The sequence below is a fragment of the Bactrocera neohumeralis genome, unplaced genomic scaffold (assembly GCF_024586455.1).
Source record: "Bactrocera neohumeralis isolate Rockhampton unplaced genomic scaffold, APGP_CSIRO_Bneo_wtdbg2-racon-allhic-juicebox.fasta_v2 cluster09, whole genome shotgun sequence".
Taxonomy (NCBI): Eukaryota; Metazoa; Arthropoda; class Insecta; order Diptera; family Tephritidae; genus Bactrocera; species Bactrocera neohumeralis.
The window spans coordinates 4,507,877-4,522,557 of NW_026089622.1; the positions used below are offsets into that span (position 1 = coordinate 4,507,877).

The 14,681-nt window shown below is 35.6% G+C and overlaps 1 protein-coding gene and 1 long non-coding RNA gene across 5 annotated transcripts; one reads left to right on the forward strand and one right to left on the reverse strand.

Moving 5' to 3' along the window:
• Nucleotides 1-2,848: 2,848 nt before the first annotated feature.
• On the forward strand, nucleotides 2,849-9,404 carry LOC126763937 (transcription factor Adf-1-like). 3 transcript variants are annotated; one of them, XM_050481710.1, is made up of 3 exons: nucleotides 2,849-3,095; nucleotides 3,161-3,317; nucleotides 3,382-3,850. In XM_050481710.1, the coding sequence occupies exons 1-3, from the start codon at nucleotides 2,966-2,968 to the stop codon at nucleotides 3,782-3,784; spliced, it is 690 nt and encodes a 229-aa protein (XP_050337667.1). In that variant the 5' UTR covers nucleotides 2,849-2,965; the 3' UTR covers nucleotides 3,785-3,850. The 3 variants fall into 3 exon arrangements, with proteins under 3 accessions (XP_050337667.1, XP_050337669.1, XP_050337668.1); XM_050481712.1 differs by lacking the exons at nucleotides 3,161-3,317; nucleotides 3,382-3,850 and adding exons at nucleotides 8,730-8,886; nucleotides 8,951-9,404 and having other exon boundaries at nucleotides 2,878-3,095; XM_050481711.1 differs by lacking the exons at nucleotides 2,849-3,095; nucleotides 3,161-3,317; nucleotides 3,382-3,850 and adding exons at nucleotides 8,447-8,664; nucleotides 8,730-8,886; nucleotides 8,951-9,404.
• LOC126763998 (uncharacterized) lies at nucleotides 4,542-10,941 on the reverse strand. 2 transcript variants are annotated; one of them, XR_007667755.1, is made up of 2 exons: nucleotides 10,476-10,941; nucleotides 4,542-4,857 (listed from the first exon to the last, which is right to left on the reverse strand). It is a non-coding gene; the product is annotated as an uncharacterized LOC126763998 (long non-coding RNA). The 2 variants fall into 2 exon arrangements; XR_007667754.1 differs by lacking the exon at nucleotides 10,476-10,941 and adding an exon at nucleotides 4,919-5,302.
• Between the last annotated feature and the right edge of the window lie 3,740 nt (nucleotides 10,942-14,681).

The window sequence follows — 14,681 nt, forward strand, 5'->3', positions numbered from 1 at the left end:
GTAAAATTTCGCAAACCGTAGATTTTCCTACATCGAATATGTTGGCGATACTCTAATACTCTGCAGATGACCCTAAAGCAAATAATGTAATAACCACTCTTTTCTCTTTAGGAATAGCTTTTCGGTAATTCGTATCCATGCGGGCGGAGGATGTCACATAATTTATCAAAAGAACTTCGGTCCATACGAAAGTTCTCTTTAAAAAAGGCAGATTCCTGTCGTTGGCAATCGTGTTCCCAAAACTGATTCTTACGTTGCTGGAATTATTAATATATAATTGAAAACTTTTGCATCGGTAGGAACATATAGTATACACACTTTTGTCCAACATGAATTAATCGGCATCCCAAGGTCCTTTATTGAATCTAATACGATTAAATGTTGTTTCTTTAACTCGGCTATCTTTTTTGCCAAGGCATAGTGCTGAGTAGTAAGACTTTCTAATATTTCTCTTGAAGAATTGTCGTTGAGCAGAGTATTTATTTGGTTTCTCAAAGCCAATTCTTTCGCAATTAATATCTTTTTCTCAGAATTCTAAAAAATACGATCTTTAGTAACATTATAAGCAAATATTAAGGAAATTATTATTGAATTAAATTCAAAACTTACCATTCTCGTTGCTCAAATGTAAACAAACAAATAAATTTGTGAGTTGTCAGTAAAAACTTATCGAAAACACAAATTGTCGGTCCGAACGACTTAGATTCCACAACATCCAAATGTGTTTTCAAAATGTTTTCGATTTTGGTCCGAACATAGTATTAGCATCCAATCAGTTAAAAGTCCAGTTCCAGTCTCCCGGTAAGTCTCAAACAAAAACACGTTTGCTATCACTTTGAAGAACTATAAATTTTTGCAAATATTCTAGACCACTAAGAAACACGTCTACTTTCACTAACTACTTTCACATGTATACAAAGATGCTATATCTATACATATGTCATCACCATATTTGTTACAATTGGCATCTGTACAATTTACTACATTATACGAGTATTCATTCTTATATGTTCTATTTTACATGTTCATTTTGCATTGTATTCATTTTTGTCATATTCATTCGTTTGAGTTTAATAAAGTACGGTCATTTGACTCTGTCGTGAAGGACAGACTTCAGAAGTGGGATGGATCTAAGTAATTCAACAGTATTGCAATTGAAAGAAGCGTTGCAAAAGCTGAATTTAAAGACTAGTGGTACAAAAGCAGAATTAATAAGCCAACTCCAAGATATAGTTTCAGATTTGGTAAAGCAGGTTATGGAGTCAAGTGCATCATGTGAGGCAGATTTAGCGCAGAGAAGTGGTAAAGATCAGCATGAGAATGGTGAGTCATCGTTGAACAACGATCGGGTAAGGAGGCAGTTGGAGGTACAGGTTAGCGCGTTATGTGGTGAAGTGGTAATGCTAACTGCACAACTGCGTACTCTTCGTTCAACAGTTCCGGACATTCAGCATCATTTGCGTCGCAAGTAGAACGCAATTTATATCCGCAGGCGTATGTACAGTCGCACGCATATTTGAAACCGTCGTCATATCTGCATATGTATGAGCGGTCATGCCCGACAACGCAGCCAAGTACGCGGCAATCACTTACGTTGTGGCATCCGAATCCGAAACAAATGCTATCATTTTCACCCATACATACACAGGAGAATTACAGAAATTACATTAAGAATGGCACAGGCCAAAGGCCAGGCATTTCATTAGGGTTTTCTAAATATTCTACTACTAAAACGGCCAAATGCCTTAAAACAGACAAAAGTATGCTATACAATTTATTACTTTAAGTACGTTTTTGTTAAGTTATCAAATATGTTTCAATTCCTAAAATTCATAAAGAAGTAATTTACCTAGTTTTGATTAAAATTTTATTTATTGTGTCAAAATAATAGTAAATGTTCCCCATTTTATTAAAAATATTTGAAGAATATATCTATTTTTGTTTAAATTATTACATGTAGTTTTGTTTAGTATTTATGTACATATTATGTGGGTGAAAATAGGCATGCTGGGGAACCAAACATCCAAAATATATCTGTAACGTGCCTTTTTTGCAACCTCTTTACTATTTTTAAGTCCTTTCATTTAGATCTCTGTGCCGAAAAGTCAACTATTTCGATCAGGTGATCTCAGCTGTTAACGACCATATGATTCTTTTGTTACTTGTAAGATTCTACAATGGAATCAACCGTTCATCATGTAACAACTTTTACTAGTAATTGCGACATAAGAAATTAATACGTCAAATGCGCACTTGCTAACAACGCCACAAAGAAAACCCATGCAGAACATAGAGAACGGTCAGCGCCTGGGTTCGATGAAACATGCACGAGAGCGGCAGAAAGAGCACAAGCAACAAGAGACAGAGGTTATACACCAGTGGTCGGCATTTCTTAGCACAATTGTGCAAATTAACTTCACACGTACGCTTACGCTCTATCGTTCAGTCGTTATCGAGCCAGCAACGAATTAACATCACGCAGGACTATACCGCAAAACCAAATATGCCCTGCGAGAAATATTTTACGATTCTAAATGCCTTTGGTGCCATGCAATGCCTTTTATGTTCCAAGTTTTTTAAAGATAATAGGGAATATATCCTTAAAAGACATTTTTTTAATTTTCATTATACTATTAATTATTTAGATTAGATGCTTAATTTTAATTCCAATTTCTCACTGGGCTACTTTTTTCGTGCTCACCAACACAGTGACAGATCCTCTCATGCCGACCACTGTTATGCCGGAATTACATGTGCAGAATTCTGCGTGCAGAAAAAAAATTTGTACTGATTTGACAGTTCAAATTCTGCACCTCAATGCAGATCTGCACGGCATGTGAAATTTGAGTTTCTCTGCGCAGAGGCAGTGCTGACAACATTCAAATAATTAATTTTTGAGCAAAGTCCGGCAACATTTTAAATTGCGCTCAGCTGTTCAGTGAAAATAAACAAAAGATTAAAAAAAATGGAAGAAAAATTAATTGAGTTTGTGAGCGAAAACCGGTTTCTTTATGACAAAAGTCATAGAAATTATAAAAATAGCTACCTGAGGGACGCCAAATTTCAAGAGCCATCGCAGAAATTGAATATTCCAGGTAAATCTTTAATTTTATAACCTTAACATAAAATTTATATTTATTCATGTTTTGAATGTTTTTAGGTGAGAAGCTAAAGGCCCGTTGGCGGACCCTACGGGATAAATTGTATAAGGACCTAAAAAAGAAACCGTCAGGAAGCGGCATGTATTCGCCACACAAAAAGTGGAAGTGGATGGAGAGCCTGAAGTTTTTAAAGGACGTTGAAATGGACAACTTGAAGTAGGTTTTGTATAATCTTGTTTTATTTGTATAATTGTATTATTTATTATATATGCATTTTCAGCACACAAGGCAATTATGGCACCGTGACTACAGAAGGTGACGACTCCTTCCTCAGCGACCTTGGCGAATCCGCCTGTAGCAGTATCAGTTTAAATATGCTTCCTCAATCACCACAGACACAGACACAGACACAGACACAGACACAGACGCAGACGCAGACACAGACTGGACGGAAACGTAAAATAGAGGAATTGCTTGAAAGCTCGAATAGAGACTTTCAAAGAGTGACGACGTTAGCAGAGGAAATGTTGGTCGTGGGCACGGAGAGATCCGCCATTCAATTATTTTTTGAAAGCCTTGCCAAGCAGGCGGAGGGAGCTAACTTAAATAGCCTGGAAATGTCCGAGTTACAACTCCAAATGTCTCAAACATTCCACCAATTTTTAGTAAATCGCAAAAAATAAGTTTTAAATAAAATTTTAAATAAAAGCTCATTCTTTCCAAGTATATAAAAAAGTACAAAGTTATTTATTTATTTTGTAGTTGTTGTTTTTGTTATTTCAGGGCAAACAATTTTGAGGAATACAAATCCATACAGGTTACGTAGAACCAACATATTTATTTTATAATAAATTTATTGAATTATTTACTTATTTATTAAAGAAGAGATAATTTTTAAGAAGATCTCGGGTATCAAAAGCACTTCGTCTTGCGTTAGCGCTTGATAATATCGTACTCTGATGTAATGGCGCTACAAATTGTCTCCACTGCCCTTCAATTAGAATGCCACTTTCATTTACGTGGTCAACGAAGTTGTTGGGACAATAGAATTCGGCGTTATGGAACTTTACAAAATTATGTAAAATTAATGTAGCTCTAACTATGGTATTGGCATTTTCGGGAAACATATCCAAAGAATTATTGAGAACTCGCCATCTAGCCACTAAAATGCCAAATGTATTTTCAATTGTAACCCGCGCTCTGGATAAACATTTATTGAAGTGGTCTTTGTTTGCTTCCAAACACTTTCCCGGATATGGCCTCATCAAATGTTTTGTCAACGGAAAAGCAGCATCTCCCACATAATAAAATGGGAATTTTATCGCACTACGTGGAAGATTTTCTGCTTCTGGTAGGTTCATTGTTCCGTTTAATATTCTGTTTCCAAAACCACTGATTTTTAACACTCCGCCATCACTTTGGCTTCAGTAAGCTCCAATGTCTACTGCGGTGAATGTATATTTGCTATCACAAACGGCTAACAACACAATACTAAAATATTGCTTATAATTAAAATACAGTGATCCGGATTTTCGCGGACACTTGATTTGGACATGTTTGCCGTCAACAGCTCCTACAACATGAGGCATTCCTGTCTTGATGTAAAATGAATCGGCTATTTCCCTCCACTCATGTTCATTTGGTTGCGCCAAATATATTCCTGAAAGTTCATCCCAAATGGCTGCGGATGTTTGTTGATACTCCTACTCGAAAAGCCCAAGCCAACATCTGGCGGCAAACTCCATGGGCCAAATATCTAAGAGTTGATGAACATATGTATTTATTTATTATAAAATTTACAAACGAAATGTACTTACACTAATGTTATTGCCAGGCGACATTCTGCTGGTATTGGACGACGTATATGAAACTGTTTTTCTATACGCCTTTTAATTAAGCTTAGAAGAAGCTTAAATTGATCCACTTGCATCCGAGTAGCCTTTTGAAACTGAGAGGAATCATTGTTTTTTATATAGATGAATAAATGATTGAAAAAACTATGCAGCTCTCTCTCATTTTCCGCATATATAGGAATCGTCCACACCCGTGTTTTTTTATCACTTATCGCGCACAAGCTTAAAATATTAATTAATTTCTTTTTGGCAACTAGAAGTAAAAGCAATTGTTGCAATATTTTTTTTTTTTCCACTTCCATTTTAAAATTTTTAAATTTCAATTTCAATTATTTATTGCAATCAGCTGATTGTCAAAATTTACTGCACATGTGTTTTGGCTGGAAAAAATAGTGCAGATCTGCACGCAGAATATCTGCACATGTAATTCCGGCATTATACACCAAGCGAAATAGCAGCGATTCTGCCTAAGTTCAACCCCATTGACAACACGTACACGTCGATACAATTTATAGAGAAAGTTGAGAGCAGCATATCATTGGAAAGACGCTTTCGTCATATTCGCTGTTCTCAGCAGGCTGCGGGGATTGGCTAAGCGATGAGCTGATGCACAGCCAGTATATCGTGAGTGGAGTGATTTTGTAGTTTGTTTTTTGGCAGATTTTCCGTGCGTTAGAAATTCTGCAGACACACATATAAGAATGATGAATACAAAAAGGGGTACGGATGCGAAAATTGATGAATTTAATTAGGTGTATTCAGACGGAACCTGTTAACTTGGTAATTCGTTAGTTCATACTTCGTTAAAAGGCTTAACTGTGAACATACTTTTTGCTCTACCTCTGTAGTATGGTAAATTTTGTTCCAAAACAGCTGATTCAATTTTATTAAAGAGTAAAAATGCTCCAACAATTTAAAAAAGTACTTAAAATTGATGTACAGAGGAGCATGGAACTAACTTTCAAATTATTTCAAGACATATTCAGTAAAGATGAAGATTTGGTAGAGGATACCATTGACGAGGTGTATGATGATTTGCTCATTACACTAAACTGTCGTAGTGGTGTAGAAAATATTGTTCCAAAGTCAATTCAGTGGTGCGATAATATTTTAACCACAATGGATGACAATCGGTTCCGTCAAATGCTGCGTGTAGACCGAACTCAATTTGCTCACTTATTGACCCTCATATCAAGTGACGAAGTTTTTAAATAATGTAGTGACAAGCAATTCCCGATTGATATACAGCTAGCTGTCGTTATATATAGATTGGGCTCTTCTCGCATCGATATGAAAAATTGCGAAAACTTTTGGGATTGGTGACGGAGGAACGTTAACAAATATTACTCGCAGAGTATTCAAGGCATTTTTAAAACAACTCCATTTATAAAATATCATGAAGCGTTCTTTTCCAGAAGTCATATATGTATATGCATTAAAGCTCAAATGGTTTGCAACTACAAGCTCAAAGTTCGCGATGTTGTCCTTGGCTACAGTGGCTCTACTCACGATGCAAAAATATTTAAAAACTGTACACTAAACAAATATCAGCCAAGATTCTTTTCAGGACAGGAGTGGATTGCTGGATACACTGCTTATCCCCTCAGTAACATTATTATAACGCCTTACAGAAGCAACTCTCAACAATTTGAACTACCTAAAAGAAAAAAATTCAACAAACAGCATAGCAAATACCGTGTAGGAATTGAACACTGTTGAAGGACAGACTTCAGAAGTGGGATGGATCTAAGTAATTCAACAGTATTGCAATTGAAAGAAGCGTTGCAAAAGCTGAATTTAAAGACTAGTGGTACAAAAGCAGAATTAATAAGCCAACTCCAAGATATAGTTTCAGATTTGGTAAAGCAGGTTATGGAGTCAAGTGCATCATGTGAGGCAGATTTAGCGCAGAGAAGTGGTAAAGATCAGCATGAGAATGGTGAGTCATCGTTGAACAACGATCGGGTAAGGAGGCAGTTGGAGGTACAGGTTAGCGCGTTATGTGGTGAAGTGGTAATGCTAACTGCACAACTGCGTACTCTTCGTTCAACAGTTCCGGACATTCAGCATCATTTGCGTCGCAAGTAGAACGCAATTTATATCCGCAGGCGTATGTACAGTCGCACGCATATTTGCAACCGTCGTCATATCTGCATATGTATGAGCGGTCATGCCCGACAACGCAGCCAAGTACGCGGCAATCACTTACGTTGTGGCATCCGAATCCGAAACAAATGCTATCATTTTCACCCATACATACACAGGAGAATTACAGAAATTACATTAAGAATGGCACAGGCCAAAGGCCAGGCATTTCATTAGGGTTTTCTAAATATTCTACTACTAAAACGGCCAAATGCCTTAAAACAGACAAAAGTATGCTATACAATTTATTACTTTAAGTACGTTTTTGTTAAGTTATCAAATATGTTTCAATTCCTAAAATTCATAAAGAAGTAATTTACCTAGTTTTGATTAAAATTTTATTTATTGTGTCAAAATAATAGTAAATGTTCCCCATTTTATTAAAAATATTTGAAGAATATATCTATTTTTGTTTAAATTATTACATGTAGTTTTGTTTAGTATTGTACATATTATGTGGGTGAAAATAGGCATGCTGGGGAACCAAACATCCAAAATATATCTGTAACGTGCCTTTTTTGCAACCTCTTTACTATTTTTAAGTCCTTTCATTTAGATCTCTGTGCCGAAAAGTCAACTATTTCGATCAGGTGATCTCAGCTGTTAACGACCATATGATTCTTTTGTTACTTGTACGATTCTACAATGGAATCAACCGTTCATCATGTAACAACTTTTACTAGTAATTGCGACATAAGAAATTAATACGTCAAATGCGCACTTGCTAACAACGCCACAAAGAAAACCCATGCAGAACATAGAGAACGGTCAGCGCCTGGGTTCGATGAAACATGCACGAGAGCGGCAGAAAGAGCACAAGCAACAAGAGACAGAGGTTATACACCAGTGGTCGGCATTTCTTAGCACAATTGTGCAAATTAACTTCACACGTACGCTTACGCTCTATCGTTCAGTCGTTATCGAGCCAGCAACGAATTAACATCACGCAGGACTATACCGCAAAACCAAATATGCCCTGCGAGAAATATTTTACGATTCTAAATGCCTTTGGTGCCATGCAATGCCTTTTATGTTCCAAGTTTTTTAAAGATAATAGGGAATATATCCTTAAAAGACATTTTTTTAATTTTCATTATACTATTAATTATTTAGATTAGATGCTTAATTTTAATTCCAATTTCTCACTGGGCTACTTTTTTTTCGTGCTCACCAACACAGTGACAGATCCTCTCATGCCGACCACTGTTATGCCGGAATTACATGTGCAGAATTCTGCGTGCAGAAAAAAAATTTGTACTGATTTGACAGTTCAAATTCTGCACCTCAATGCAGATCTGCACGGCATGTGAAATTTGAGTTTCTCTGCGCAGAGGCAGTGCTGACAACATTCAAATAATTAATTTTTGAGCAAAGTCCGGCAACATTTTAAATTGCGCTCAGCTGTTCAGTGAAAATAAACAAAAGATTAAAAAAAATGGAAGAAAAATTAATTGAGTTTGTGAGCGAAAACCGGTTTCTTTATGACAAAAGTCATAGAAATTATAAAAATAGCTACCTGAGGGACGCCAAATTTCAAGAGCCATCGCAGAAATTGAATATTCCAGGTAAATCTTTAATTTTATAACCTTAACACAAAATTTATATTTATTCATGTTTTGAATGTTTTTAGGTGAGAAGCTAAAGGCCCGTTGGCGGACCCTACGGGATAAATTGTATAAGGACCTAAAAAAGAAACCGTCAGGAAGCGGCATGTATTCGCCACACAAAAAGTGGAAGTGGATGGAGAGCCTGAAGTTTTTAAAGGACGTTGAAATGGACAACTTGAAGTAGGTTTTGTATAATCTTGTTTTATTTGTATAATTGTATTATTTATTATATATGCATTTTCAGCACACAAGGCAATTATGGCACCGTGACTACAGAAGGTGACGACTCCTTCCTCAGCGACCTTGGCGAATCCGCCTGTAGCAGTATCAGTTTAAATATGCTTCCTCAATCACCACAGACGCAGACACAGTCACAGACACAGACACAGACACAGACACAGACGCAGACGCAGACGCAGACACAGACTGGACGAATAGAGACTTTCAAAGAGTGATGACGTTAGCAGAGGAAATGTTGGTCGTGGCCACGGAGAGATCCGCCATTCAATTATTTTTTGAAAGCCTTACCAAGCAGGCGGAGGGAGCTAACTTAAATAGCCTGGAAATGTCCGAGTTACAACTCCAAATGTCTCAAACATTCCACCAATTTTTAGTAAATCGCAAAAAATAAGTTTTAAATAAAATTTTAAATAAAAGCTCATTCTTTCCAAGTATATAAAAAAGTACAAAGTTATTTATTTATTTTGTAGTTGTTGTTTTTGTTATTTCAGGGCAAACAATTTTGAGGAATACAAATCCATACAGGTTACGTAGAACCAACATATTTATTTTATAATAAATTTATTGAATTATTTACTTATTTATTAAAGAAGAGATAATTTTTAAGAAGATCTCGGGTATCAAAAGCACTTCGTCTTGCGTTAGCGCTTGATAATATCGTACTCTGATGTAATGGCGCTACAAATTGTCTCCACTGCCCTTCAATTAGAATGCCACTTTCATTTACGTGGTCAACGAAGTTGTTGGGACAATAGAATTCGGCGTTATGGAACTTTACAAAATTATGTAAAATTAATGTAGCTCTAACTATGGTATTGGCATTTTCGGGAAACATATCCAAAGAATTATTGAGAACTCGCCATCTAGCCACTAAAATGCCAAATGTATTTTCAATTGTAACCCGCGCTCTGGATAAACATTTATTGAAGTGGTCTTTGTTTGCTTCCAAACACTTTCCCGGATATGGCCTCATCAAATGTTTTGTCAACGGAAAAGCAGCATCTCCCACATAATAAAATGGGAATTTTATCGCACTACGTGGAAGATTTTCTGCTTCTGGTAGGTTCATTGTTCCGTTTAATATTCTGTTTCCAAAACCACTGATTTTTAACACTCCGCTATCACTTTGGCTTCCGTAAGCTCCAATGTCTACTGCGGTGAATGTATATTTGCTATCACAAACGGCTAACAACACAATACTAAAATATTGCTTATAATTAAAATACAGTGATCCAGATTTTCGCGGACACTTGATTTGGACATGTTTGCCGTCAACAGCTCCTACAACATGAGGCATTCCTGTCTTGATGTAAAATGAATCGGCTATTTCCCTCCACTCATGTTCATTTGGTTGCGCCAAATATATTCCTGAAAGTTCATCCCAAATGGCTGCGGATGTTTGTTGATACTCCTACTCGAAAAGCCCAAGCCAACATCTGGCGGCAAACTCCATGTGCCAAATATCTAAGAGTTGATGAACATATGTACATATTTATTTATTATAAAATTTACAAACGAAATGTACTTACACTAATGTTATTGCCAGGCGACATTCTGCTGGTATTGGACGACGTATATGAAACTGTTTTTCTATACGCCTTTTAATTAAGCTTAGAAGAAGCTTAAATTGATCCACTTGCATCCGAGTAGCCTTTTGAAACTGAGAGGAATCATTGTTTTTATATAGATGAATAAATGATTGAAAAAACTATGCAGCTCTCTCTCATTTTCCGCATATATAGGAATCGTCCACACCCGTGTTTTTTTATCACTTATCGCGCACAAGCTTAAAATATTAATTAATTTCTTTTTGGCAACTAGAAGTAAAAGCAATTGTTGCAATATTTTTTTTCTTTCCACTTCCATTTTAAAATTTTTAAATTTCAATTTCAATTATTTATTGCAATCAGCTGATTGTCAAAATTTACTGCACATGTGTTTTGGCTGGAAAAAATAGTGCAGATCTGCACGCAGAATATCTGCACATGTAATTCCGGCATTATACACCAAGCGAAATAGCAGCGATTCTGCCTAAGTTCAACCCCATTGACAACAAGTACACGTCGATACAATTTATAGAGAAAGTTGAGAGCAGCATATCATTGGAAAGACGCTTTCGTCATATTCGCTGTTCTCAGCAGGCTGCGGGGATTGGCTAAGCGATGAGCTGATGCACAGCCAGTATATCGTGAGTGGAGTGATTTTGTAGTTTGTTTTTTGGCAGATTTTCCGTGCGTTAGAAATTCTGCAGACACACATATAAGAATGATGAATACAAAAAGGGGTACGGATGCGAAAATTGATGAATTTAATTAGGTGTATTCAGACGGAACCTGTTAACTTGGTAATTCGTTAGTTGATACTTCGTTAAATGGCTTAACTGTGAACATACTTTTTGCTCTACCTCTGTAGTATGGTAAATTTTGTTCCAAAACAGCTGATTCAATTTTATTAAAGAGTAAAAATGCTCCAACAATTTAGAAAAGTACTTAAAATTGATGTACAGAGGAGCATGGAACTAACTTTCAAATTATTTCAAGACATATTCAGTAAAGATGAAGATTTGGTAGAGGATACCATTGACGAGGTGTATGATGATTTGCTCATTACACTAAACTGTCGTAGTGGTGTAGAAAATATTGTTCCAAAGTCAATTCAGTGGTGCGATAATATTTTAACCACAATGGATGACAATCGGTTCCGTCAAATGCTGCGTGTAGACCGAACTCAATTTGCTCACTTATTGACCCTCATATCAAGTGACGAAGTTTTTAAATAATGTAGTGACAAGCAATTCCCGATTGATATACAGCTAGCTGTCGTTATATATAGATTGGGCTCTTCTCGCATCGATATGAAAAATTGCGACAACTTTTGGGATTGGTGACGGAGGAACGTTAACAAATATTACTCGCAGAGTATTCAAGGCATTTTTAAAACAACTCCATTTATAAAATATCATGAAGCGTTCTTTTCCAGAAGTCATATATGTATATGCATTAAAGCTCAAATGGTTTGCAACTACAAGCTCAAAGTTCGCGATGTTGTCCTTGGCTACAGTGGCTCTACTCACGATGCAAAAATATTTAAAAACTGTACACTAAACAAATATCAGCCAAGATTCTTTTCAGGACAGGAGTGGATTGCTGGATACACTGCTTATCCCCTCAGTAACATTATTATAACGCCTTACAGAAGCAACTCTCAACAATTTGAACTACCTAAAAGAAAAAAATTCAACAAACAGCATAGCAAATACCGTGTAGGAATTGAACACTGTTTCGGCTTATTAAAAGAGCGAGTTTACAGTCAAAAAGAGCTCAGGATTCGAATTCGAAATAAAAGTAGTCAAAAATACTTTAACGAATGGATACTAGTATGCTGTATTCTTCACAATATACATACTACTTGATAACAGTGAAAATAAGAATTTCAACGAGTTCAAAACGATCTCAAATAGCTTTGAATTAAAAACACAATCGTTATATCATCTTATGTTTCCAAATACAGTTCAATTAAATTAAAAATTATAATTAAATCAAAAATTCATTTTTAATTTTTATATACATATGTATATATAAAAAGTATGTATCACTTCAAGATATCACATTTAGATATATTTGTACATTCTTAAAAATTATTATACATAACAATAGCATATAAAATTGTTTTATATTATATTTGTACTTTAGTTCAATCATTGCCAGTCTTTCGTTTTGCTCTAATTCCAATTTTTTATTTAAAACTTTTTTTTAACTTTTCTCTGTCCAAATCTAGTTTCAACTTTTCCAAATTTAACTTTTCTCTTTCAATTTCAATTCGTTGCTCAAAAAACAGTTCTCTTTTCTTTTGTATATCTTAAAGTTCACTAACAATATTCTTTGGAGCACATTTTTTCACTTTTTCGAGAAAGGACGGAGGGGTGGGAGGAACTGTTGCTGCCTTTGCTCCTACTGTTGTCTGTTCTGCTTCGTTGTTAAGGGAACCCGATGGTTCCGCAGATGATTGTGATGATTCGGCTGAAATTTTCAATACCTCTACAATGTCTGCAAAATCGCTGCAGTATTGTGACACATCAGGGTTGTACGTCTCTACAACACAATTGGCTTCGAATTTGGATTTACTGCTAAATAGAACCGTTCCTAATTTGGACACATTTGTGAAAGTTTTTCTGAAAGAACGGGGAATTATTAAAAAAACCAGAAAAGTTTCACTTAACATTAAAACCGCATTTACCTTTTATAGAGGAAACTTCATCACCAACGTCTACTCCAGCACTTGTCGCTTTCCGCTTTATTATACATCTGCTTCCAGTACCGAACCTTTCAGCGCAACATGCCCGTAGTCGAATCGATATTTGTTGTTTCAATTAATTTTTGGTAGTAAATCTGGGCCTTTGGTTTATATAAAAAGACGTATTAAAGTGTTTAGTTAAAGCTTATTGTGTAAAGAATTACCTCAGTTTCCACATTTTTTTAGCAAATATTCTAGCAGCAAATGGTTCTCCACCTCACTCCATTTTTTTTGCCCTCTTGTGTATTTTCTTTTGAGGTTCCACTGAAAATAAGTATTTAATGAAATAAAAAGCAACTATTTGTTGAAGATGTACTTACTTTTGCAACATTTTTCCTAAATTCACGAAGTGAGCACCAAATTTATTTTCCCGTTTAAAATGTTTAAGTCAACGAACACCAAACTTATTTTTCCGTTAAAAATTTATAAAGCAACGAACAACAAACAAACAGCTGATGTGATATTACCGAGTAACGAAAAAATTATCAAGCTTGCCAGATTGATAGTTCGGTACTCGGTAGAGCGATAATCTGTTAATTTTACAAAAACAAAATTCATGTAAAAAACTACCGAATAACGACTAACGTTCAATAGACAATTTCAATAAGTTGCAAATAACAGGTGGAAAAACATTACAAAATGCGTCATAACTAAACAATTATGGCCAACATATGACAGGAAAAGAACCAACGACTTACTAAACAGGTCAAGGCGTCTCCACACACGGGCGAGTCGAAGAAGTTGCACCCGAAATACAAAGATCCCTACGTGGTTGAGAAAGTATTGAGATTCGATCGTTACGTCGTCGAAGATATCGAATGTATGCAGCAAACGCAACGTCACTACAGTCAAATTGCAATAATGGTGATCCTGAAGATGTTAATAATGACGAATAACTCGGAACAAGTTACTGTCAGGAGAGGCCGAGCTGTCACCACCATATTTCTTACAATTGCCACCTCTACAATTTACTACATTATTATCATTATTATTTGTTCTACTTTACATGTTCATTTTGCATTGTATTTATTTTTGCCATATTCATTAATTTTGATTACTTTGAATAAGTTCGTTTTAAATGTAAACAGTGAGTCGCATTTTGAGTTTAATAAAGTACGGTCATCTGACTCTGAGGGACACATATAGAAATTTATGCCATTTTTCGTTATAATTTTATAATTTAAGAATTGGCTCACTTATCCCAACCAAATCATTAGGCTTTGTATTCGTCTATTTAGTTTGCACAAAATTAACTGAGGGGTTCTTCAGTTATCACACTTTTTGTAACAAACGAATTCAATATACATAGATGGTATATCTATACATTTAAAAATTAATGCCATTTTTCGTTGTAATTTTATAACTTAAGAACTGGCTCACCTATCCAAACCAAATATTTAGGCTTTGTTTCGACTATTTGGTAGATGGTGAATGTGAAGTGT